Consider the following 26196-nt stretch of genomic DNA (forward strand, 5'->3'; position numbering starts at 1 on the left):
CCCAGCATCCCCGGCTGCTCCGAGGTGGGGACGAGCCGGGCGCTCTGCTTCTCCTGTCTGGCTTGGCGGCAGATGCGTCCGGCTGTTCTTCCCTGGGCAGCTGCACCGAGGGCCCCGTTCCGGAGCATTCGGCTACAGGAGGGGCAGCTGAGGCCAGAATAAATAAAGGAAGGGGGCGGATGGATTCTTCTGACCACATAAAGATACGATTAAGACGGGCTAATAAGAAATGGAGTCTAATAAAGCTGATTCTGCTTCCTGAGGGGTGGAATCCAATCTATAAGCTACCCTTTTTAAGTTAGCAGTCCGTTGTAGTAGCCTCACAATATTAGCAGACCTTATTGAAGTAGTTCTTTTGTGGCCATGGAAGTGGTTCACCACAGTTCAAAATGTTAGGATTTCACTTAATGGACAAATCGTTCCTGTGTTTTTGGGTAAGAATGTGGACAGTAGGTGCTTTTGGCTAAGAAGGCAGATCAACTGTCTAACTGCTGTCAGCAGCAGTTTATATAGTAGCAAAGGAAAGTCTGCTAAAATTCCAAACCCATTAAAGCTACATCCAGTCTTCCTTTTAACACCTAAACTGCTTCCTATAAAACCGTAGGAGAAAAAGCAGCTTTTTCTGCACTTCTTCTGACTCTGGGAAGTGAGATATGTCAGGAATACTTGAAGAGTTCTTGGATGTGGCATCATAAGTACATGAGCTCTAGTATGAAACCCAACAAATCTCTATGAAGTTGAAAGTATTTGAGCAAATGGTGAAGGGAGAAAATGGAAATTAAGATCTTTTTTCTGCCATTAAATAGTGATGTTATCCATTCAGTCGTGTCTGAATCTTGATTCTACAGGGCTGGGTCACCTCATGTCTTCCAATCTTGTACTACTTAAGTTGTTCTATGCTCTGACTAGTGTTAGCTTTGAGGGTGCATGAAATAAGATCTTTGAGAAAAACAAATGGTTATTCTTGACTATTTCTCCTTACAATTGCTACTGGAGATTTAGGGTTAATTCTATCTAGCATTTCCTGGAACAACAGGAACCTACCAAGTCCAATCTGTCTCTATTCATTTCTGGCAGCTGTATGGTTTCTTCGAAGCATTTATGGAAGAATATAAATACACAGGGAGGGGGAGAATAAGAAAAAAAGGTTTGAAGGTTAGCTGTCAGCTTTGAAGTCATCATCAGTCTGGATGACCTGTTAGAAATGTTGCAATCATGGATTCCTCTACCAAATGAAGTTGAACTAGACGTTGTCCAACCATTACATTCTATGATTCTGTGACCATCCAATTCTGTTACAATGTAAACATGACTTGCAGACAGAGTTTAATCTCAGTGACATAGTTTAATGTTATCAAGACACTACAAGGAATCAAAAGAAGAAACTTCTTCAGACATTATATCCAATCAGGCCACGTTTACCTATGATTTCACCAATGTAAAACCACATCAGTACTTCAGTAGCCACCAAACCATTCCTCAGAGCTTCCTGAAAGGAAAATAAAGATTTTTAAAAATGATTACTATGGTAGCAATCACCCCCTCATTCCTGATAGTTTCAGTGAAGTACAAGCAACACCAAGAGGTCTTCTAATACCTTATCACTTGGTCATTATAACTTACATTTAAATTATGAGATATTTAGACTTTAATTTATTCAAATTAATATAGCCACTATTCCAGAAGAATTATTGATCCCATTATCTCCTTCATGGGATGGAAAACTACTTCATGCTTCATCTCTCTCTCCCTCCCTCCCTCCCTCTCCCACCCCTCACACACAAACCCACACACCAAAAAGAGTTTCCATTCTCTCTAGCTCTATGAAGGGACTTCCTGGAATTAATTTTAGACACTGTAGGAACAGAACTATGTTGGCCTCTTAGGAAATCAGAAGCCTGAAAGCACATTTTCCAACAAAGCTGTTGTAAACTACAACTGCTGGCAAATACTTACTTTGACTGTGAGTTGTGCAAAGCGCCCAGTCTGGTAGCTCTTCAGCAATGTTTTCAGGCTCTCAATTGCCTTGGGAATTTCAGCAGGAGTTGGAGGGACCAGCTCAACTCTGGCATAGTACAAGAAAGTGTCCAGCCGAGGCCTTGAATAGGTTGCAGCAGCTAGAAAAGAGAGCAAGAGCAAGGTAAGATGAAGAGCAAATGGCAAATGCTAAAACAAAGCATTTCCACCTCTATGGTGATATTTTGCTTCGCCTTTGTGGTATAATATTTGCAGTAAGAGTTTGTCTCTAGCCAAGTCAGGTGATGAATACAGTGTTTGATTCAAAGGGAAGATTCTTTTGGGAGCTTGTAATGTTCAATAGAAAAGCATCCATCAGTTGCAATGTTAACAGCACTGCTTGGTTCTATTCTGGTTCACTCTTCTCCAAGAAGAGGATGTTTTTTTTCCAAGTAACTATGGAAAGCCAACCAGAGGCTGCTAGAATGCAATCAGGGGAAAAACTTGTTTAAATCTTGAGGACCATCCTAGGGCATTGAAGGAACTTAATGATGTTCTCACTTAAGCTTTAAATGAAATTCTGAAGAATGGTTAAAGCCTACAGAACCGTAGGAGGACAAATGTTGTTCTGTCATTAAACAGAAATGGAGGGGGGAAGATGGATGATCCAGAGAACTTCAAATCAGTCAGTCTGATGTCAGTGCTTAGGAATATTTTAGAGCATAAAGTGATGAATCTCCAAGCAACTGTAAATACAATAATTAAAAGACATTCATAATGCCAGACTAAATTTCATTTTTAAAATAACAATGTACATTGTTCAAATGCTCCAGATGTAATTTTGTTAATTGCTGTGCTGAAATCAAAGTGTAATATGGCATTTTGATTAGCAAGCTAGTTAAGCTGGGTTCAATTCCATAATATTTGGTAGTAACAGGCTAGCTTGAAATTCTATTCAAAAAGTGGTTTTTTTGTCAAAATGATGTAAGATGTCAAGTAAGGCGGGTCCCCCACCCCGCCCGCGGGGGGGGGGCACCCGCGCACAAAACCCCCCTCGCTGGGGTTGGTGGGCCCCTTTTTATAAAAAAAGGTGGCTTTCCTTTTTTCCCGCAAAAAAAAAACCCAAAAAAAAAAAAAAAAAAACACACACACAAAACCCCCAAAAAACCCCCCCCCCCCCCCCCCCCGCCCCCGTAGCCCCAAAGGCTAAAAGGCCCCATATTCTTCATTAAGAATGCAGATGGCAAAAAGTTGATCAGACTAATTAATACATTAAAAGACTTAAATAAAATTCAAAATGATTTGATGATTTTATTATGAGCCCATTTCTATAAACTATGAAATTCTATGCTTAACTATGAATTATATGCTTAAATCAATATCAAATCCACAAGTGCAGGATGGGAATTACTTGGCTCAATAGCATATTCATAAAAAGATTAAAATAGATTATGAATGAATATGAATGGTGTGATATGTCTGCAAAAAAAGTAAATGCAATAATTTAGGCTGCATGTGTTAGATTACCGGAATTGAGAATTTTACTCTGCAGTATACTAGTCAATGACGTGGAATATTGTGGCCAATTCTGGACACCACGGTTTTAAAAACATTAAGAGAAATTAGAATGTACTCAGAGAAGAACACCAGGGATGAACAGATGACTATAAAATCCTTTGAGGATTTATAGAAGGAATTAGGATTATTTAGCTGGATGAAGCAAGAGCAAGGTTTAAATGTCTGATAGCAAACAGAGGGAACAAAATCTCTATTATCCCAGCAGACCGAACGCATAATAAAGAAGAAAAACAGATTCTGAGTAAACATTTTTTAAAAAGCCTAGATACACCCGTTAAACCCAAGCATTAATCACTCAGAATAGTGGTGGGCTTCTTGTCACTGGATCTAGAATTCTAGAGTTGGAAGGAGTCCTGAGATCATCCCAGACAAACAACTGTCCCAACTTGGCTTGAAACATTTCAGTGATGGAGCACCTTCAATTATTCCAGGCAGCAGATTGGTTCTCTGCGTAATATTCTTATTTCAAGTTTACATCTCTCTCTGTAAAGCTTCCAGCTATTGCTTGTCTGGTTCCCAGGCACTATAAAGTATATATACATACATACATACATACATACATACATACATACATCATTGTCTTTCTGAGACAGCCCTTCAAGTATTAGAAGACTGATATCCATTAGCTTTCTCTTCTTTAGGCTAAACCAGACATGGGCATTTTATGGCCCACGGGCCACATCCAACCTGCGGGTGGTCCCAATCCAGCCCATGGAAGAAGAAGTTGGCAGCATCAGGGCACTGGCGGCCTTCTTGGGAAAATTAATTGTCCACCCTTGGGCTAAACTGTACCTTTACAGTACCGTTTAATTCCTTTATAAAGGCTTTAGCTTCCAAGCTCCTTGCCATGCTTCTTGCTCTCCTCCCTACTCTCTCCAGTTCCTCAGCATCCTTAATATTGGTAGTCCTGAGGTTAACAACCGCCCGGTTCCTGAGGTGATGGCCATATTGTAGCCCCCCAGTCAAGTGATTGAAATTTAAGACAGGGCAGCCTGCTTGGGGCACTTCGGCCGCTGCCCTCCCCAGCTGCCCTGTTGGCTGGACAGGCTCCACTATGGTCACCTCTGTCAAGCAGCGGGGGGGGCTGCCTGTGGTGAGCCAGCCCTCCCTCCTCTAAGCCACCCATCCGGCGCCAGGAGGCCCCTCCACCCTGCCCACCGCGGGGCTCCCGGTCTCACGGAGGCGGGCAAGGTCAGCTTTTCCGAGGCCCCGCGGCAGCCCGGCGCTACACAAGGCAGAAGGGGACGGGGTTGGTTGGGGCGCCGGCGAAATGGCTGCTCTTCTCTCGCTGCGTCAGCCGCCTGGCAGGCAAGCTGCGGCCGGAGTTGCGGCCTCGTCCCCAGCCGCCCGAGGGTCAGAGCCGGCCGGAGCGCGGCAGGCAGGCAGGGCGGAGGCACTGCAGCCCCGCCGCATCCACTGAGCCCCCGCGCTTCCCCTCACCGGAGAGCAGCTGCGGTCCCTTGGCGGAGAGAGCCCGGAGCACCTTCTGCGCGGCCTGCGCCATGGCGGAGCCGGAAGGAGCCGCTGAAGGTCAGAGCCCGCCGCGCGACAGACTGCCGGGCCACGCCCCTCGCTTTCCGCCGCGGCAGTCACGGGGCGAGCCCCCGCGCATGCGCCCTCCGGGGGCGGATCCGGATGGCGGGGGCCGGCCTGGGCTTCCCTCTCCTCTCGCCGGGGCGGCTACGAAAGGGCGGCCGGGGCGGGGCAGCTCCTCCTCCTCTTTCCCCCTTGCGAGGCTGAGCAGGCCAGGCCTGCGAGCTGCTTTCCCGGGTTTGCATAAGAAACGCAGCTCCTCCCACCCTTCCAGGCCTTCTCCTCCTCTTCCTCCTGCTGGAATTCTGCGGCTTCAGCCTGAAAGGAAGCAGAACCCGGAATCGCCCTGACAAGAGAGGAAGAGGCACGGGGGCCGAAACCATTGGGGCAGCCAACGCTTTTATTGATCTGACGGGAGCGAACATCCTACCTACAGCAGGGGCACCTCTGCCATGCGGCAGGCACTGCGTTAGAGCAGGCAAGAGTTACAGGGCGGCACCTGCACAGTCACGTGTTCACAGCGTTTCCCCAAAATGTCGTTCCTGGGAGCAAGAGTGATAAGGCTTATGACAGCTGCTTGATGTTATAAGGCCCATGGTTCACCCACAGTTCTCCCAGTTCTTATCTATGTTGGTTGCTCCCGTTTTTCTCAGAGTGAGCCATAAATCACCATGCTACCACAATGGCTTTACACAAGAAAAACTTCTGCCCCATTGAGTAAATACAGCTTTTCTTTTTAAACATAAAAGGGAAAGTCCAGCCCAGTATCTGGGACAACAGCTAAAGAGAAACCAACATGGAGAGGGATTCTTACGAAAACAATATAGGAGACAAACTGTCAAGGGAGGAGGTTTCCAGAAGATCTTAGATATAAGGACCCACAGAAAAGTGCAGAGGAGCCCAAGGAAGCTGGATCCTCATTATGGAGAAGGAGGGGCAGTCAAAATCAGTCCTGGGTTCACTGAAAGAGGCAGCTGGGGCCACAGCATTCTGGCCGAGTCACAGCTCCTTTTGCTTCTTTCTGTCTGCCAGCCATTGTTGAATCTTCTCCTTCAGTTCAGTATTTGGCTTGATCTGGTCCATGGTGAGAGGGCTGCGATTGAAAGGATCTGTCTGATCGCTGCAGAAAGAAAGCAGGGAGAGGATGACAGTAAAATCAAGCTGTTAACTAGCAAACAACCATCAATTTCAGTAGACACATAAGCATCCTTACACACTTGAAAGTAATTATATATATATATATTGAAAACATTAAGCATTTTCCGCAACAAGGAGAAAAAACCTGCAATCTTCCAGCCAAGCCTAGGGTTGCTTTTTGTCTGATCACAGAGCTCTTACCTTCTTACTGACCCAACATGCCTGTCTAACCTCTATGCGGTTTCTGGTAGCAGTGGGAATCTGCTTACACCAGTAAAATGCAAAATTACAAAACAATATAACAATAGTAAAAATGAAAATAAAAACCAATGAAAATACAGCAATGTGAATAAAAGATGGTGAGGAGGGAGCAGGATGCGTGGTGGGGGGTGTTCTTAGTCTAACAGCCACCTCCAGCATGACTCACCCCCCCCGTCTTCAGGCCAATTTGCAGGACAGGAAGACGGGAGCAGACCTCCCCCAACCTTGGGGGGGGGGGGGCAGGATGTTTTAAAAGGCTGGCCTACGGCAGAAAAGGCTCTTCTGGAGTTCCTTGACTGACAGAATCTGTGGCAGGCCTCTGCCACACGAATGGGCCTGTCATAGCCGGATGAGATGGTTCATCAGGTAACCAGGGTCTATGCCATGGAGGGCTTTAAAGGTCATCACCAACACCTTGAATTAGGATTTGAGCGACTGAGTGCAGGGAGTCCTTATCCAGGAAGGTCACAGCTGATGCACAAACCGAAGCTATGCAGAGCCTCTCCTTGCCAGTCAGCTGCTTTTTGAGCAGGAGTCACAAACTGCTAAGTTATGAATTGGATCGGAGTGGGATAATACAACCCTGCCCAGAACTAAAGATGTCAAATACCCCAATCTTGAAGCTCCATGAAATCAAGCCACTCCGTTTTGCCAGGCTTTGTCGTAGCCTGTTGTCCCCCACCCAGGTCTGTACAGTCTCCTGGCACTGTGAAGGTAGTGACAGAATCACCTGGGTCACCAGGTGTGCAAGTATCGAGGATCATCAGCACACTGATGATACCTCAACCCATGCTGATAAGATAATGCAGATGATAAACAGTAGTGGAGAGGGTACCGAGCCCTGTGGCACGCCACAAGAGAACAGCTGGGGCTGGATCCTTCACTCCCTCCTATCAACACCAATTGGAACCAGCCTCGGAGAAAGGAGTCAAGCCAATGCAGAACTGAACTGCAAGCCCCAAACTTCATGGCTGGCCCAAAAGGATACCATGGCTGACCCAATCAGTAGGGGGATGAAAGAGTGGAACTGGCCAGTGAATGCAGGGACAAATCTGGGCATCACCCTTCACTAGCATCCTACAAGGAATTTAGTGGCAATGTCTAAATGCAAAACAAGTTCACTCTTCCCTAGAAGGAAATTAGGCATAATTCCATTTTCTCCTGCCTTTCTGTCTTCTAAATACCTCAAGAGGTGCCTAGCGATTGTTGTTCTGTCCACTGTGACCCGAGAAGAAGGCAGCAGCACCGGATCTGTCATTAAGGTGCTCATGATGGGATCCAGAAATTCATCACAGGCATCTGCATATGTCTCCTCTTCCTGCAGCTGGCGATCTGCTAGAGACTGAAGAAACAAATCCAGGAATCAGCAGAGGGGGCCCTGCTGGGCTACCCTGCAAATTCCTATTGACAAACTCAAAACAAGCCCCAGGATCCATAGGAGCTAGCACTGCTAGAAAAATGTAGCCAGTGATTTCAAGGGGTCACCTTTGCCCTGGAAACTGAAACAGGGCAGAGGTAAAAGCCCAAGTACAGCCCTTGATTGGCTATTTGATTCCACGTAAGCACAACTAATACAGAGTTTTCTTGTGTCTTGCTGAATCTTGGAAATTTGACTGCATTCATATCACACTGCAATAAATTCAGTTCTCAGATACAGAGAGGAATGTAAGTCCCGATCAACTCTATTTTTCACCTGTCTCTTTAGAATTTTAAACATCCAGCAGCTATTATAAGAACATTGAAATTCAAAGTTCCACTGCCAGGAGATTAAAGCCAAATGTTGCTCAGTATAAACCCAGGATGCATTGAAGGTTTTCAACATATAAAGACAGATTTGGGGGAAGGGGAGATTGACAGCTTTCCCATCTCACCTTAATTTGCTCTGCCAGGTTGCTAAATGCTACAATCATGTTGCCAGGCTTATTAATTTTCTTCAAAACTCGGACTGTCTGAGCAAAAAGAGTTGGGGAATAGGATCGCCCATCCTTAGGCACTGTGGCGCAAAAGTTCGCTTCGTCACTGAAACAGAGAAGAGGGGCTAAAAGTGGACACTGAGGCCCCACGCAAGGAAGCCTCTTTTCCATTTGGCACTCTCGGTCACTTCGGCTTTCCTATCCTGCTTCCTTTCTTGCACTTCCACAGCCTTTTATGAGGTGAGATCAAAAGCCCCGTTCAGTCTTGGCCCATTTGCAATATATTGGCTCTAGCCTATTTGCACTATAATTTCTCCTGTTCAGAAGGAACTCTCTTCTGTAAGATTGCTTTGTGGTGAGCATCTTTGTAGTCCCTGAGGTACAACGTAACCCATTGTAAATCTTCCTTATGGGGGGCCTCACCCAAATTTGATCTGCCTGAACAGACAGGACAGCTCCACACTTACTCCATTCAGGGGTTCACCTTCTTATCTTTCACCAGCACTTGGACCAAAGAAATTTGACAGCTCTCCCCCTTAGCACATAGACTATCTGAGTCTACGTGACACTTTTGTCTAGCTTAGTTTAAACTGACTCAGCTGAGCCCAGCCGGTTAAATTATAAGATGATTTGCTTGGGCATATGAGCCAGCAAGAATGGCCTTCATAAGAGAGAGACCAGCCTAGCCGAAGTTCCATAGTTTCCTAGGTAGGGTATACAAGCACAACACCTGGTCCACTGTGCAAATTCTTGACACAGGATAGGAAGCCCATGCCTTCATCCTGTGGATTGCAGCCAAGATTCAGAGCATTGCCTTGGACTGATACATCCAGGACCAAGGGCACTCTCCACAATACAGCCCCATTTCTCTCGTATTTGCAGTTAGATCCAACGAAGATGGAAAAGAATGAAAGTTCATAAACCCCACTAGCCATTCTGCCCCTTTCCCCAAGAACCCTTTCCGTGCAATGTACTACCTTCAGGTTTATGGGACTCAAAAGTCCCAAGCCTCCTCCCATGCTCTTCACATTCCAGAGAGCATGACACGAAGGGTGTGTCTCCTGTTCTTTCTCACTGGCAGAACTTGGGGGACTGGAATGGGCTACTGGCATTCATAAACAATGAGATATTATTCTCCAGTGGTTGTCCATTGGCTTTGAGGAGTTAAACTCTTAGTCTGATCAGGTCATCTGAGGAGGACCTCTGGTGGGTTACTGGCTGCTCTTCCACAAGAAACATTTCAACATCCACTAAAACTCTGGATGCATAAGGCAAATCCCTCTAATCCTCTTCCCAAGAAGCATTCCAACAGGTATTTCCTTTCCAGCATGCAACTTACCCCAGGTTTAGATATATCGTACAAATGTCAGAAACCAGTTGTTGGGGCTTGAAGTCAAATTCACTGAAGTCCTTGACCTTCAAGGCCCCCATTTTGGGGCCTACCAGGTGCTGGAGGAAGTAGTTGAGCATGGAGATGATGCGTTCCGCCAGGAAAGGGTGCACAAAGAGAGATTTGATCTCTGCAATGAAAAGGAGGCTCCGTCAGCAGTTCTGCTCCCTTCAGCATTCCATGCCAGGAAGAACACAGGGCCTTTACCTGAGGTCAGGAAGGCCAAGGTCCCGATGGTCTCATTGGACATGATGTTGTGGAAGCGAGCCAACTGCCCAAACATTTGCAGGCTGGCTTCCTTCTCACGCCGCACTTCTGCAGACAGGCTGTCCCACTCGCCCCGGTCCTTCTCTATTTGCTGGATCTTGATCTTGCTCAGGTACTGCAGAAAAATTTGAAATGGGAAACGGGGGAGGAGGAGGATCTGTTCCAAAATCACACTCTTGCTCAAGCAGCCATCTTCAGAAGTTCCTTTCACCTTGGAGATTTACAGATTTATTCAAGAGCAAAGATTTTTGTATACAAGGCCTTCTGATTTTGCCCACAGCAGCAATCCTGTGAGAAAGGTTGGACTGAGAGTGATAGCTCCAACTCATCCAGGGACCTTCTGGGACTGAGGTAGATTACAACATCTTAACTACTACATTAAAACATTCTACAAAACACACAGAAATGGGGGAACAGAAACTGGATCAATCGGATCTTGTTTCTGGAATGAAGTGTGGTGCAGAAAGTTCAGTGGGTGGGAAATGGAAGTGTCATGGCAAGCCCTTCCTGTAGACTTGGAGCAGAAACAATGAACCTTACAAAAATGGAGAACTGGAGGTACAGAAGCCAAGTGCAAAGACTCCAGATCTAAACCTCTCGGAAAAACTTTCTTGGTAGGAGCAGCTCTGCAGCTGAAGCCTTCCTTTCATCTCCTCAGCTGGTAAAGGGTGAGCAATTATCCAAGGCAGAAAATGCCCCTTGAAACTGCCACACAGTTTCTCCACTTCTCAATTGGCTCTGTGCTGCATTAAAGGCACCAAAATTGGCAACCCTTTAACGAATCATTCTTACCAAAAAAAAGAAGAGTCTTATAGTTTGGCAGTCACAGTATAATGCTTTACCTGTATTGCTTCATCCAGCAAGAAAATGGCATCATTCATAAGCAGGTTCAGAAAGCGCAAGAAGAGCGGGGGGGCCATGCCTTCAAGGTTCTCAGAGGCATAATCAGCCAGTGCCTGCACAGTGCAAAGAGATGGGGAGCGGAGGGGGGATGTTTCCTTCCCCAAAACACCATTCTTCTCCTAGCCCTCATCATTTGCAAACCTCAGGTCCTTACCTTTATGCTTGCCTGGTATGAATCAATGTCCCACATATACCGGAGGATAGGGTACATGGGTCTACGATAATTAAACTTCTGCTCAAATTGATGGGGATCCCCTGCACAGGAGAAGGCCCGTAGTGATTGCAGGACCTGGAGATACTAGAGGACTGACAAAGATCTTATTCTCTGAGATTCCTTCTTGTACATAGAAACCCAAAAGCCCACAGGATGGAGAGTAGGGGGATCAGCTCTTCCCTCCTCTACCCCCAAAAAGCAACAGGGAAAGAGGTGGCTTGGACCAGAGTGGAACACAAATCTCAAAACTTGGAAGAAAAGGCAAGGCCTTTTCATCTCATTCTGCCAGCAGCACGACCATTACCAAATGAGCAACTCTGCTTTCAGATCCACCAAAGCGGATTCTGGGCACTTCGTTCAAGGGACTGCACTATACGGCAGGAACTGAGGGAATGAGATGCCCCCCTCAGCCCACCCGCTTCCTTACCTGTAAATTCAATGTCCACAAAAACCTTAATTAGCGCCTCAGCCAGGTAAGCAGCATGCTGGTAGGAGCAGAAGACTCTCTTGCGATGAAAGACACTTGAGACCAGAGGGGTCTGTGCCTGATCCAGGTGGGGCATCACAGCCTCCAGAACTTCAGCCAGTTTGGCTCTCAAGTGAGGGTTCTTCATTCTGCCAAGAGGAGTGGGTGGAAACCTCCAAATCCACACTTTCTCTAAAATTCAATCAACACCCCCCACCCACCCCCCGGAATTCTCCTGCAGTTTGGCAGCAATGAGGGACTCATGTATCCTCCCAACAGACAAGCGTTAGGCTGCTCACCATGGGTTCTCATCACAGAGTAACAACTGCTTCCCACCCAGCTCAATGCTTCCGATTCCTGTTATACCGCTCCACTCTCACATCCGTGGGCCGAGGTGTTCAAGGAACTGAGCAGTCAAAACCAAGCCAACCAAATTTGCTTGAAGGCTCAAGAAAAACTTGAACCTGCACTCAATCTAAAGTTTATTGAGTTTATTGGGGTCAAAGTTTTCCTTCCTAAGGCAAGGTTGCTGTTCATTGGCAAGCGGGCTGCTTGACTCAGAGTGGGCCTGATTCACACCTCTCCAGCCTTCAGAAAAAGCTTTTACCTGTCCACATCCCCTGTGAAGATGGTCACAAAATGAAGTACGTGCTCCAGGGAGTCAGCTGAAGGTTCCAGGAGATCATCAGCAAAGCGGCGCAGGAAAATGAAGAAATCGCCTAAGTTGTCAGCAAAGAATTCTGCAAATGCAAAGACCCAAGTGAACTCTTGCTAAGAGTTACAGCTACAGCTACCAGCCCCATGCTTGCTCCTTCGCTGTGAGGGCAGGGATTGGAGGACAAGGTGGCAATGGCCTCCCGAGGCCACCCAGATGGCATTACAGATTTCCTTGGAAGCAGGAGAGGGTTTATGATATTAACATCTAAGAGGAAACCAAGCCAAACATAATTTTAAAGTGCCCAGAGTCACTCTCTTGAGTTAGGCAGCTATAGAAATTGAAATTTAAACAAACAAACATTTCAAGGTAAATGCTACTAGCTAAAATTTCCAAAAGGAAAAATATTCCTAACAACATATACTTGTGCAAGCATGCACATTTTGCAAGGGAAGGGCTGCTTGTGGATGTTCCCTTTTACAATTCTACTTCAACCCAAGGATGGTGTTACAAATCAGCCAGGCATGAGCCCACACCAAAAGACTAGAGACCCCTGTCAAGTCTCTTGGGAATGGCAAAGCCTCAGGCTCCATCTTCGCCCTGCTCAAACCCACTTCTAAAGATTTAAGTATCTTGCCAGTCACCTGGGACATAGGCCAGTGCACTCTTCTTCACTTCGGGCAGAGGGAAGGTCAAGGCCATCAGCTCAGTCCCTTGGTTTCCGATGGCCAGCTGGACCAGGAGAACAGCCATGGACACCTGCAGATTGAGGCAGTTCTTCAACATCTGAGGCTCTGTCATGGCTGCTTTAGTGGAAAGGTAAATGGTCATGAGACGCTCAAACTGCTCCCGAAGATTGTCAGCTGAGGGGCTGGAGCTTTGCTGAGCTTCCCGCCATGCCATCTGTAGTCGATGCAGGCTTTGGTTGAGTTTGATCATCTGGTCATGCAATCTGTACAAGAAACAGATAGAGTGGCAGTACTACCAGGAAAGCACAAGGTGACCACTACAAATTGGGCGGCTGTAATGGAAAAGGGGAACCAGGGAGGCCAGCAATGAGTGTTGAGGTCGGCTGGGGGCAAGAGCTGGCATGCAAGGATTTTTTGCATTATGTTCTGTGCAGAGCTGCTTTCATTGAAGGACCCATAAAAGTTTGAAGAAATCATAATTCGCTTTAATTTCCATCCATTCATATCCTCCAGTAGACCAAGAAAACATTCTTCCCCACATGCAAACATCAACTGGTGTATAATAAACGTGGCCTAGAGTTAGTCCTTGCTTAATGACCAATTTCCTTAACAACTAGTAAAAACCACCACCAACACAAACTTACTTAGGAATAGGGATAGAAATATTCTTTATTGGCCAAGTGTGACTGGACACATAAGGAATTTGTCTCATACATAAGCTCTCAGTGTACATACAAACAACAAAGCGGTAAGTCATAGATCATAAAACATACCATCATAAAACTATCTGTCTAACAGTTGTTTTGGCATGCATGATGACTTATGACCCATCCTTGAAGTTACAACTACTGCGCACACCCTCCCCCGCAATCATGGAATTGTATTGGCAACCAGTTCATATTTACAACTACTTGCAGTGTTCCACAATCACATAACCATGATTTGCCATGTCTTTTGCTGTTTTCTAGTAGAAAATGGTAAAATGCCCACTAGGTATGCTGGATTCACTTAACCAAGCGGTTTAAACCAGGGGTCCCCAACCACCGGGCTGCGGACGTGCACCGGGCCGTGGAGCACTCTCTACCGGGCCGCAAAGAATTTTTTTAAAAAATGGCGGCTTTCTTCACCTTCGGTGAATGCTGCTGGGATCAGGGATCAAGGACACAAATGAAAGAAGGGGAGGGAGGAAGCAACCGAAGCCTGTCCTTCTCTCTGGGTCAGCTCTCTCAGTCTCTCTCTCGCTCCTCCACCAGCACAGGAAGAAACTGCTTCAAAGAAGGGGGGGCTTTTCCTGTCGCCGAAGCGCCCGTTTCTCCCCCACCCCCACCCCCGTCCGCCCGCCCGCCCGCCCGCCCGCGGGATTCAACCCAGTGCTCCGTTCTGCCTGCCTGCCTGCCTTCGTAATGGTTGAATCGGAACAGCTTCGGCTGAGTAAAAGAGCGAATAGTTATTATTCTCAGCCGAAGCTGCTCCCAAACAACCAGAAACTAAGGCAGGCAGGCAGGCAGGCAGAGCGGGACACTGTGGATTGAAGCGGGCGGGTGGGGTGGGGGTGGGGGTGAAACGGGCATTTCGGAATAGCTGCGGCGACAGGAAAAGCCCCCCCCTCCTTCTCTCTCTCCCCGGTCCTTGCAAAATTTTCTGCTTGAAACCGGTCCCTGGTACAAAAAGGTTGGGGACCACTGGTTTAAACAACCACATGATTTGTTTAACGACAGTGGTGATTTGTTTTATGATGGTTATAAAAAGTCATAAAATCGAGTTATGTCACATAACGGTCCACTTAACGACGACTTACAACCAAAATTTTTGGCCCAAGTGTGGTTGCTAAGCAAGGACTATACCTACATTTGGGTGCTATTACATCAGCAGGAGCCCCAGTGTTCTCCTAAAAAGCCACTGAGATTTGTTAATATTTTGAGCTACATCCTGCCAAAACCTGAACAGTATCAGCTGCCGTGGAAAAGTCTTCCCAAGACCTGCAGTGTTCCCACCACGGAGCCTCCTGTGTACCTGTGAAATCCTAAGTGGAGGGCGTACTGCGTCAATACCAAGTTCTCTGTCACCAGGTTATAGCTGTCAGCAAATTTTGGCTCCTGCTCAGTTACAGCTGGGATCAAGCAAGTTTCTCTTTCCAAGCCTTAAACGAAATGAAGAGCGCTATCAATACTGATCAGAGAAAGCTCCAGCAAAAGGAAGCCACTTCTCATGGCAGCAACGCCTCTCTCTCTCTCTCTCACCTTTCAGGTGCACATTCTTCACCCTCTGCTCTTCCTCATTCAGTTCCTTCACAGCACAATAGGTTGGGTCAAATGTCAGAAGCCGGTGAGATCGGGGCTTACAGAAGGGCTGACAGAGCCTGAGGAGAGCAGCTCCCAAGTTCAGGAAGAAGGCATCTGAGGCATACATCTGGAAGAAGATCTCTGGCATCTGGTTGGCCCAGATTTTGGTGCGCCCAGCATTGGCGTGAAGACAGTTTCCCAGCCAGGCCAGGATCTTGTGTTTTGTCTGTGGGGAGAGCTGCAGCAGATTCTTCAGCATCTGATGAATCTTCTCATGGAATTCAGCCATGAACTGTGGTTACGAGAGGAGGTCTTAACGTCAACGCACATGCACAGGCTCCCTGGGCCTGCAGTCCTCTAAGACACAGGCAGGTAGTCCTCAACTCACAAAAGTTTGTTTAGTGACCGTTCAGAGTTACCATGGATTATGGCCGCTTTTCACTCTTAAGGTCACAGCAGCTTCCCCACGGTCACAAAATTAAGGCACTCAGCAGCTGGTATGGATTTATGACGGTCCCTTTTGTGACCTTCTTACAAGCAGAGTCAGTGGGAAAACCGGGCTCACTTAACAACCAGGTGACTAAATTAACTGAGTGATTCACTTAACTGTGGCATGAAAGGTCGTAAAGTGGGGCAAAACTCACTTAACAACTGACTCGTTTAGGAACAGAAATGTTGGGCTCAATTGTGGCCACCAGCTGAGGACTGCCTGCTCTCTTCCACCAAGTCCTTCCTCTGCTCCCTTCCCAAGTCCTGGCACTTCCACCTCTTTTACGGCACTTTCTGGATTTTAATTCCCCCCCTCCCCCCTCACAGCAGCCCTAGACGATCTCCACAGAAGGCAGCCAGTGTCCTATTCCAAGGCCACAGATCTGCCTGAGCATAGCAAAAGCCCTTATATACACTCGGTGCTCTCCAGCCTTCTCTGAGCGGTTTACAGAGTCAGCCTCTCTCTCCCAACAATCTGGGTCCTCACCCACTTCGGAAGGACGGGAGGCTGAGTCAACCTTGAGCTGGTGAGACTCAAACTGCCGAACTGCTGGCAATCGGCAGTCAGCAGAATTAGCCTGAAATACTGCATTCTAACCACTGCACCTTACCGACTCTGATCATACTTGGATAGTATGCATGAAACAACACAGTATACAAAAGAGGGCTTGTCATCCGTGGCCATTTTGCTGCCTCTCAACACACAATCTTGATACACAAGCAAAACAGGAATGGAACAGAAATATACACCTGGTGGATGTTGGATTCTTGCACCTTGATCTCTTGAGGACTGGATCGAGAGGGGTTCAGAAAGTAGCCATGGCTTTCCACCACACCAGGTGTCTTCAGAAGACATGAGATGTTCAAGATGGCTCCCAGCAGCGTCTTCTGGTAGAGCTGTCCATTGGCTGGATCTTTTGGCTGAATATACTCAACAAAAACCTGAACAAACAGAAGTAGACCCAGAGATGCTGTTTTTTTTTTTAAAGGCAACTGGACTTTCTTGGTTTTTCCTTTGAAAACACTTCAAAATTTCACCACACAAACACACATACAACGTGAGGTAGAGGAAAGTGGCCTCTCTCCCAGGTGAAACAAGGGTAAAGGCAGCAAGGGATTCTGGCCATCTGGGGGTGAATGAGACCACCAAGGACTCACTTGGGCAATATCCTTTTGCTTAGTGAAATACAGGAGTATATCCAGATATGAGTACAACAGGATCTGGCAAAGGTGTAGGTCCCGAATTCGTCCTGAGAGGATGTCGAAGACAGGGACCATAACCTCCTCAAAAGCCCTCACTTCCTCATCCATCGTGAGGGTTTTGATGACCTCCTCCAGGAACTCTGTTACCTCTTCAAAGTCTATGGGGGAGAGAAAGGACGGGTATTTTAAAAAAGATACAGCTGCCACAAGCTGGATCCCATAACTTATCCTGGGATATCAGCCTTTGCCAACTCACGAGCCCCTCTTAGCGATTCCAGCATCAAGTCCACTAACTGCTCGTAGACATTCTGGTTGACGTAGATCTCTGGGGTTAGGAAGAGTGTGTGGGTATTGGACACAGTCAGATTTCTGCAACGCACTGCAAAAGGCAACAAGTTCTCGGGCACCTTGGTGATCTAGGAGAACAGAGAGAACAGCTGATCTCTAGCCCCTTCTGTCCAGGCCAGCAAGCGGCTTGGGTGTGACATGAGTGCTTGACCCACCTCCTCCTTTGCCCTCTGGAAGCAGGCAAAGAGGTATCGCAGGATGTGCTTCTCTCCTGCATCTCTCTCTGCTGAGAGATTCTGGATGCCAGTTGAAGTCATGTGGATCAAGTGATTTCCAGGTTCTGGGAGCAGCAATTGGGTAAAAAGGGCCTGGGGAAACATAACAATCCATAATATTATTGCTCCCTCCCAACATTTGGAGAAAGACCCTAAATTTCATTTACATCCAATTTTTTTATAGAGTGACCTTATGCATGAACAGCCAGGTCTTTCACGTTTCTCTAAATCTAGCTGGCAGCCCATAGAACTCAGTCATTTCGTATAAGATGAAATTGACTCGTTCAAGGAAAAGTACTATAAAGCAAATCAAAACAAGCAATCAAAGGCCTCTAGGCACATGGTATCCTGGCTTGGGGAAGCATCTTTTCCTAGCCATAGGCACAGGGAAGAGTTGGCCTGATGACCAAGACTAGCCTTCTCCAGCAAGCCCCCAATCTGGTGAAGACCCCATCAGATACTTGCATGCAGACCTGTTCCACATTTTCCATGTCCAGCCAGTCCTGATCCTCAAGGTCTGCAGCCATTTCCTCCAGGTATACACACCGTGCAGGAATACCATTTCCACTCTTCAGATTGGGGTCACCTACAAAGGGGAGGGGGGAAATCATCAAAGCAGCAATAGGGAAATACCCAAAACATTCCATGTTCAGAACCATTTCTCTCTCCCTGTCAACAACTTTTATTGTCATACTTTGGCTTCTTGATTTAGCAGATGTTAAAACAAGGCCCTCCTGAAGATATTGCTCTCACGTATCTTTAACTGCAACTCCCAGCCTTCCCAACACATACTAAAGGGCACAAAATTGAGGCTGGCATGGTTTGTGGCCTAAAGGAAAGCAATCTCTCAGATCAATGAAATAGCACAGCAAAGCACAAATCTTAAAAAAAAAAAAAAAACAGTAAAGGAACAAGCCATACCCTACAGTATAACAATTGGAGCAGGAGAACGAAGCAGCATGGTTGCAAGAAATACCACCAGGTTGGGTAAAGTTTGTCACACCTGCAATATGCTGACCAGCCCATAAAGATACAGAAATCCACATCAGTAAATTTGGCTTTGCATCCAATGGAAGGTCCTCTTAACTGCTTGCACAATGGAGAACAATATTTTCATTCTATATGCATATTTGTTTTTGCCATGAGAACATTTACACAGTTCTTTTGGCAAACAGATTTTGTCGCCTTTGAGGCATCTTAAGTCAGCAGATGTTGTATGGTATCAACAATTGTTCTCCAGGAGAGGAGCCTGAATTTGCATTCATGGATCAAAACCTGCCACCTGGTGGCTCCCCTCCACCTTAATACAACCCACCCTGGATTCTGGCCACTCATGCTTCCAAACTCACTGTTATCCAATGTGATCAGGAAGATTCTCTGGATCATGTGGTTGATGTTGAGCTGCTCGCAGAGCTCCTGCTGGGAGCGAAAGGAGCGACTGATCTCAGCCACAGAGTAGTCGCAATCATCCAGACTCTCAGACACACTGTTGTCAGAATCATCTTGGCTGGCAGAGGTTTCCTCTACTAGAGAAGCAGAGCTAGTCAATAAGCAGTGTACCTGGGCCCCAACTGCCCCCCACACATACACCATCTGAGCAATCTCTCTAAAAGCCTGTGCCTCTCATCTGGGCTGGCACAGCACCAAAAACTTAATAAGGGCACTTTTTTTACACAGCAAGTAAGCAACTTGCAGATCATAAAAACATGACTTCTGAAAAGCCATCTGAGAATCTGGAATTAAACTAGTAAAAAGTTAGCTCTCTGGATTTCCATACCTGCCAGGTAATGCTGGTCTAATTCACGTAGTCCACTAAGTGCTTGCATTTCTTTTTCAATTCTGTTGCTAACTGTCCTATAATTGGGCTAAAATTTCAACTAAATTGTCTAACTTTGCAGGTAGATGGACCGAGGTTGAGCTCCCACTGACTGAAGGAAAGGGACTTTGGATGGACAACAAATAAACAATAAGCTTTCGTGGTAACCCCGTTATAGAAAGATCGAACGCAACTACACCCGCAGGTGCAGAAAGGAAAAGGAAAAGGAAAGGGTGAAGTAAAAGAAGGCGGGCAGAGATTTCTTCGCGCGTTTGGAGCCCGCGGCCCAGGGTGCGAGAGAGGCGATCAGGGCGGGCGCTCCGTCGGGGTCTACGTTCGTCCCTCTCAGCCGCCCGGCCTCCTCGCTCACCCGCGGGTTGCGTCGGCGGCTTCTGGATCTCGGCGAAGTGCCGGGCGTCGGCGACGGAACTGAAGAGGGCGGCGAAGGGGTTCCGGGAGATGTTGTTGTTGTTCTCGTGGTCGGTCATTTCCCCGCCGGGCGAGCTCCATGGAGAGCCGCCACCCAGACGACGAGCGACGGCCCGCAGCCCCGGGCGCCCTGGAGCAGGACGGGGGTGACGAGCAGCAGAAGCAACGAGAGGCCCGAGGCTCAGAGGCGCTCCAGCTGAGCGGCCGCGCCACCTTTCAGCTATGAGCTTGGCAACCTGCGACGCCCGCAGTCTGCGCCGACGTCATCAGAGGGAGCCGGAAGCGCGCGTAGCTGGGCGGGAGGAGGAGGGAGGCAGAGGCGGACACCGACCGACCATGCAGCCGCGCCGCGTCTAGAGGGAGCTGCCGGCGCCTGCGTCACCCTCGCCCTTCGGAGGCGCCCCGGTCCCAGGCGCGGGGCAGCCGCCTCTCCGCCCTGCGGCCCGGGCAGCCACTTGAGTGCCAGCCGGTAGCGCGATGCAGCAGCAGCAGCGACAAAGGCGCCGCCTCCCGCCAGGCCCCTCCGGGCACCTGTCCGAGGACGGCTCCGAGACGGCCGCCGAGGCGAGCGGGACACCCTGGGGACGCGAGGGCTACGGCCGGCTTCGGCTTTGTCCCCGGGCGCCGATCCCAGACAGGCGCTCGGACAGAGGGAGGGCTGAGGCGAGCCTGTCGCTGGAGGTTTCCCGGCGCCCCGACCGGCCAGGCGACCCGTCTCCTTGGTCTCTGCGTAAGGGGGGCGGGCTTCGGCTCGCAGGATTCCTCGGCCAGTAAGGCAGCCTGGGGAGCTCTGGGAGTCGAAGTGCACAGACCTTAAAATGGCCGAGGTTGCGAAACGCTGCTCTGGGTCGACAGTTGGAGGCTGAGGGCCGGTGCTGCGGTGTCCCCAGCAGAAGCTGAGGAGGGACCCGGCTGGGCTGAGCCGCCGCTCCGAGTTTGCTCTAACTGCCCTGCCCGACAGGCTTGGCCAAAAGGGAGGAGGTGCCCCCCCACTCTCGGGGCTTGTTTCTGGGGTGCCTGAGTGGAGAACTGCTGCTGGGACAGAGGGCCCAGTTCTGCCATTCAGTTCTGCAAAGGGGAAAGGAAATCAGCTCCATTTTTTCAGCAGAGCGCTTTCCCTGTAGCATCTCTTTCATCCTTTCATTTCCTTACGTGTAAAAGCATGCACACACACACACACACACACACATATACACCACACAGGACGGAAGTGCCCCTACCCACAGACTTCCTGCTGCAGACTGCCTGCAAAAATCTTCCCTACATCTTCTTGCCCAGTCATTTTTTCACCTGTCAGAAGACCTGTTGCCTGAGCTGAGAAAAACAGGGACCAACATATCTGGCTCCCCCATTGACAAGCATGGGAGGCCAGGAACAGTTGCTGTGGGTAACTCTCCTTGCCCTGTTCTTCCAAGGTAGGCAGTTTGAGAGGGTGGTGGCTTGTGGAGTCAGGGCTGGGAGGGGGAGGGGAGGCAGGCTGCGAAAGAAAGAGAAAAGAGAAAGAAAGAAAGAAAGAAAGAAAGAAGACGAGCATAGTGAGAAGGCATGAGGACCAGACTGCCAGTTCATTACCATGTGTTGCTTGCCCTCAGCTGTGTTTGTGATTCAGAGCATCTGCTTACCCACCCCCCAACTGAAAGCAGCAGACCATTGTCCTCCCCACACCTGGCCTGGGGTTGGAGGCAGCCACTTCCCTCTTTCTCACCAACCTCATAAATGAGGAATGGGACATTTATGTTGCAAGCTTTTGGAGGAAAGGCTGAATGCAAATGTTAATACAGCCCCCTGAAGAGGAAAACCTGTCAGAGCAATGATGGAGATGTTGCCTTTAGTGGCTGCCAGATTCCAGGGCCAAAGGATCTGTGATCTGTCTCCACAGCCTATAGTAAGTGAGGAAATATTATGTGCCTGTCCTGAACCATTAGCATTTTGGGAGAAAAAAACTTCTCTCTGTCCACTTTTCTCAGACTTTGCCTATTATTAAAAACCTCAATAATGGTGCTCCTTAGCAGCCTCTTTCTGAAATTAAGAAGTCACAGAAATGTTTCCTTTCTCAGGTTAACGTCATTCTTTCGGCCAAAGACTGATCAGTCCTCCATTAGCGTTTGCTATTCCCTCTTCATTCCCTTCCTGGGTGCCATTTGGCATGGAGTCCACTTGTTTAAATGCATCTGCATTGCATACATTCCACTGTTTGATGTTGCTTGAACAACTGGGTGGAGGACTGGTGTGTGGTATTATTGGTGTTTCTTGTTCCCAGTTTATTTTGATCCGTGTTGAAATTATTTTCTTTCAGGCATCAGCATCAGTGGAAATACCGCATCTGAAAATGGTATGCTTTATCCCAGTTTTCTAAAAGAAAAGCAGTGAGGCAGCTTGGGAGGAGTTTAAATAGGGTGGATTTATACAGTATGTCTGGGTCCAGCCATACGTTTTGTGGCCGTGTTTTACTGACTATGCCATAATTGGCTGGGTTTGCGCAATGAGCGTAGACTGATGCACAAGCCCAGTCAGTGACTCTTGGTGTGCTTAATTTTTTGCCTCTCTTTCATTTGGGGCTGGTTTCTGAATTTTCCAGATCCTGGGTGTTTGGAAAAGGCTTGTTTGCAAGAGAATATTTGGAAAGTTTTTTCTGGCTGGCTAGAAGCTCATCAAGAGTCATTCCTGGTTAGGAGGGCAAAGGGCCTTAAACAACACTTCAAGACCGCCAGGTAGACTAGGCAGGAGGAAGTCTCAGCAGTTTCCCTAGGACTTTCAGCTGAGCAAACCTGTTACAGGAGGAAGGCAAGTTCCATGAGACAAGCGAAGTGGACAGGCAGTGTGGGAGAGAAGCAGCTGCAAAGACTTGGTCCCAGCGGCTGATAGCAGGTTTCTGGCCTTGCAGAGGCCTGGTCTACTTTCAGCAGACAAATTCCCTCCCCGCCCCATCCCTGCGGATGCTTGGAAGCTGGATAGAGAAAACGGAAGCAGACCTTTGCTCAGCAGCAACTGCTGGCCCAGAACTAGGAATAAACACAAAGGCTTGTTTCACTTAACCAATGATTAAGCCATGATACTTTTGCTGAAGGAATACCAGTTCCTGAAGATGGCCATATAAATATGTCTTGCTAAAATGCCTGTTATCTAATTTATTTGGCCCCTGAAACCCTGGGGGTGCTGGTGAGGTGTTGCCTGTGGGACCTTTGCGCCACCTCATCCCATTTGTTTTGCAGATATCACCATAGAGCAGAAAGGGAAAACGGTCTACCTGGTATGTGCAGGGGGCAACAATGAGACACGCTGGAAAAAAGACGGGGTGAATCTAACCTACCAAGGGAAGGAGTTGGTGTTGGCTGTGATGGACGACCCCAGAGGCATCTACCAGTGTCTCAACAGCGATGAGAAAAACAGAACCCTGCAAGTTTTCATCCGGAGTGCGTAAGCCTTCCTCCCCCCTCCCCCCCGCTTTACTTAACAACATTGCCAGTCATCCAGTTTCAGCGAGGCAGACACCGGGGTTTTCTGAAACAGACCTGCCCTTTGAAGGTGGGACGGTCCAGGTGAAAGGAATATTTTAGCTCCATTCCCTACCCAGAGACAGTCTTGAGCAAAACAAGAAGGATGGGGGCAGCTTGATTGACAGATGTCTTTAAAAGAATCTGGGCAGTCTATCCTCAGCCTGGTAAATTGTCTACCTCCTCACTTCAAAAGGAGCTTCGCTTGTTTGGTGAGGTCTCAGTTTGCTTCTTAGCTGATTAAATGAGGCTAGTCCTCTTCCTGTGGAACCAAGCTTTTTCCTCAAGAACTTGCTTGTCTGTTCTTAGGTATTAGAAAAAAAAGTGGTGTAGATTTTTCAGGAGGTAAACTGTCAAATCACCACCTCTGTGACTTAGATTCAGTGTTCCTGCGCTGAAATGTTTCTGGAGATGAAATGCTCCATTCTGCTCATGTTCAGCATTTCTGGGCTCTCTTACCAGGCTGCTCTTTCTCAGGACACAGGTAATCTTTCTGCCAAGCCCTGTAAAAGCCCCTGGGACGGGCAGATTGGAGGCTGCAGCTGGGCCTCCCTTCCTCTGCTCAGTGACCTGGCAATGGGCCTCTGATGGGCGAGGGCAGCTTGTGGCAGTTCTGCCATAAAAGGACACCTGCTCCGCTTGGGCGAGGCCTCTGTGGGGGAGCGCAGAGTGTATCTTCAACGTTTTGTTTCACTACAGTGTGCCAGTACTGCATCCATCTGGACTTCACCACGATTCTGGGGGTTTCAGTCGCCAGCCTCCTTGCCACAGTCTTCCTAGCCATCGCTGTGTACCACATAGCTGTGGAAGAGCGGGGCCAGCCAGCCCAAGGTGAGGAGGTGGCAGGAAAGGGGAGCTAAGCAACTTCTTGAAAGGGCCATGGTGGTTTTCTCCAGAAGGAAAGACCACCTTATTTACAGCTCAAGTGCCCACTCCCGTTTCTTGCCTGCCTCAGAGATTTCCCCCCCCCCCCCACACTGCTCTCTTGGGCTCTTGGTTTGTTCCCTGTGGACTCAGTCTTCCTATTTTGATCCTGCAGCTTCTGATAAGCAGAGCCTGTTGGCCAACGACCAGCTGTACCAGGTGAGAGCTTCCTTTCGGCTTTTCCTTTCTGTGTCAGATCAGAGACTGGCCAGTTCATCCCACAGAAAGTGGAAGACCTACTAGAAGATTGGATGAATATGGGCCATTTGTGTATCCCAGCAGACTAGAGATGGGGCAGAGCTAGAACCAGGCATGAGCACACCTGTGCCCAATCGTTGAGTAAAACTAGCTGCTCTCCTAGTCACTGATGGCTTTGACAAAGAGTCTGCCGACCTCTTGGGCATCTCCAGAGCCACAGCCCCACAGAGGGTCCCCTAGCAGGGAAGGCTGCCCCAAGGACAGCAGACTCCGCCAAGCCTGTCCTCATCCAGACCTAATAAGCTGTTTGGCAACACCCAGAACCACGAGCTCCAGTCCCCGCTTGGCTTTGCTTGCTGGGCAAATCCTGGATTTTACTTGAGGATCCAGCGTGGTTGTCAAAGGACCCACAGTTAACAATTCCGCGTAAGAGTGAAATGCATTCCAGGGGTGCAATTGGCCACCCTGGGGCCACGGTGCTGATTTCCCTTCCAGAAACCCTGGCACACCTTCTGCCCTCCCTGCCAACGGAGAGAGAGCCACCACACCAGAAGGGAAGCAAGCTGTGTGGGCCGCTAAATGGGCCCCCCAAACTGGAGGGCCAGGGGTCGTGTGGGAGACTGGTGGAGCAGTGTCCTACCTGCCTGACCAGGCCAAATTTCCCAGAGCCGCCACCGCCGCCGCCTCCTCACCCGCTGCTGGCTCTTGGCCCCCAAAGTGGTAGAAGTGTGCTCTGCCCACACAGGCAGAGCTAAGGGTAGGTGTTCTTCCTTTCAGCCTCTCCAGGAGCGCAACGACAGGCCATACAGCCACATTGCCATCCCCAAGCCTCGCCGCCGATGACGCCGTTCTCCAGCCGCCTTCGGGTTCCCCTTCCTGCGCTCAATCCCCGAGGGACGTCCATTAGGTCAGCTGAGGTGGGGAATTGTGGAGCCCTCCCTCCGCCTGTGTCTGCCTTCTACTCCAGGGCCTCAAGCCGGAGGCCTGCTGGAGCTGTCGGAGCTGCTGGATTCCATTTTCTTCTTTGTTAACCTGAAGAGTGTGGGCTTGTGGGGGGGGCAGCCTGCTTTAAGCTAGTTTGATGAATCCCCTCGGGTGCAATGCTGGGAATGTGGTGGCCGATCAGAAGAAGAAGAACGTCTTTTCTTGGCAACCCAAGTGGGCCGGTTCATCTTCCATCCTTCCCTTTGCAGCTGAAACTGGGTCCCTGGCGTTGCTCCCCTCGGCGTCCTGCCCCCCCCAATAAAAGGTGTTGCTTGCAACTTCCTCTCTAACATGGTGATGTTTGACTCAAAGGGCTACAATGGAGTTGGAGTGCAAATGCCATGGAGTCAGCCATTTGCACCAGGGTGTAGCCACCCCCGGATGGTGATTCATAGGGCAGCAGAGGGTGGTGGTTTGTGCCTTTCTTGAAGTGCAGCTGTGTTTGCTTTTGACCACATCCTGTGGAATGAGCACATCACCTGGGGCGGGGGGGCTGTTTCGATGTGGGGCCCCAGCTTTTCCTCCCCCCTGCAACTGCCAGATTTTGTGCTGAGGGACCTCCTGGTGCAGCTGGAGCCTTCGCGGGGCTGCCTCTCACCATCAGCAACGGGTTCATTCGGCTGGTCCTCAGGCAGGGAGGGAGGGAGGCCCACTGCCAGTCTTGGGACTATGGGGGTGCTATGTGACCTGGGCTCCCCTCCCAGCGGGGCACTGCGGGTGTCTGGGAAAGCAGAGAAGACCTGGGCTTTCATGTCTGGCTAGTCACTCCTGCACCACCTCGTTTTCTCTCTGCCCCCCCACTTCCCCAAGTCTGTTTCCAGTAATACCCGTATTATCAGAGAAGAAGAAGCA

At 48.8% G+C, this 26196-nt stretch overlaps 3 protein-coding genes across 5 annotated transcripts; 1 reads left to right on the forward strand and 2 right to left on the reverse strand.

Moving 5' to 3' along the window:
- Positions 1-1325: 1325 nt before the first annotated feature.
- Positions 1326-5133, reverse strand: ATP5MG (ATP synthase membrane subunit g). Its single transcript, XM_026681025.2, has 3 exons — positions 4975-5133; positions 1957-2117; positions 1326-1489 (listed from the first exon to the last, which is right to left on the reverse strand). The coding sequence occupies exons 1-3, from the start codon at positions 5036-5038 to the stop codon at positions 1391-1393; spliced, it is 324 nt and encodes a 107-aa protein (XP_026536810.1). The 5' UTR covers positions 5039-5133; the 3' UTR covers positions 1326-1390.
- Positions 5134-5449: 316 nt separating this feature from the next.
- UBE4A (ubiquitination factor E4A) lies at positions 5450-20480 on the reverse strand. Of its 2 annotated transcripts, none has more exons than XM_026681009.2 (19): positions 19686-20480; positions 18849-19025; positions 17973-18085; positions 17440-17592; positions 17193-17352; positions 16892-17094; positions 16484-16675; positions 15203-15536; positions 14976-15102; positions 12918-13225; positions 12226-12358; positions 11580-11767; positions 11093-11193; positions 10878-10991; positions 9976-10150; positions 9718-9898; positions 8337-8484; positions 7650-7807; positions 5450-6187 (listed from the first exon to the last, which is right to left on the reverse strand). In XM_026681009.2, exons 1-19 carry the CDS (start codon positions 19801-19803, stop codon positions 6067-6069), a joined length of 3204 nt encoding a protein of 1067 aa, XP_026536794.1. In that variant the 5' UTR covers positions 19804-20480; the 3' UTR covers positions 5450-6066. The 2 variants fall into 2 exon arrangements, with proteins under 2 accessions (XP_026536794.1, XP_026536796.1); XM_026681011.2 differs by having other exon boundaries at positions 18849-19022; positions 19686-20197.
- On the forward strand, positions 20066-25622 carry LOC113420886 (T-cell surface glycoprotein CD3 gamma chain). 2 transcript variants are annotated; one of them, XM_087970225.1, is made up of 6 exons: positions 20066-21159; positions 22041-22076; positions 22957-23157; positions 23938-24069; positions 24278-24321; positions 25138-25622. In XM_087970225.1, the coding sequence occupies exons 1-6, from the start codon at positions 21105-21107 to the stop codon at positions 25201-25203; spliced, it is 534 nt and encodes a 177-aa protein (XP_087826351.1). In that variant the 5' UTR covers positions 20066-21104; the 3' UTR covers positions 25204-25622. The 2 variants fall into 2 exon arrangements, with proteins under 2 accessions (XP_087826351.1, XP_087826350.1); XM_087970224.1 differs by lacking the exon at positions 20066-21159 and adding an exon at positions 21175-21633.
- Positions 25623-26196: the final 574 nt, after the last annotated feature.

Source organism: Notechis scutatus, chromosome 7, assembly GCF_049901735.1.
Source record: "Notechis scutatus isolate UNSWTSFEM ecotype Mainland chromosome 7, rNotScu1.2, whole genome shotgun sequence".
In the NCBI taxonomy this organism is placed as follows: domain Eukaryota; kingdom Metazoa; phylum Chordata; class Lepidosauria; order Squamata; family Elapidae; genus Notechis; species Notechis scutatus.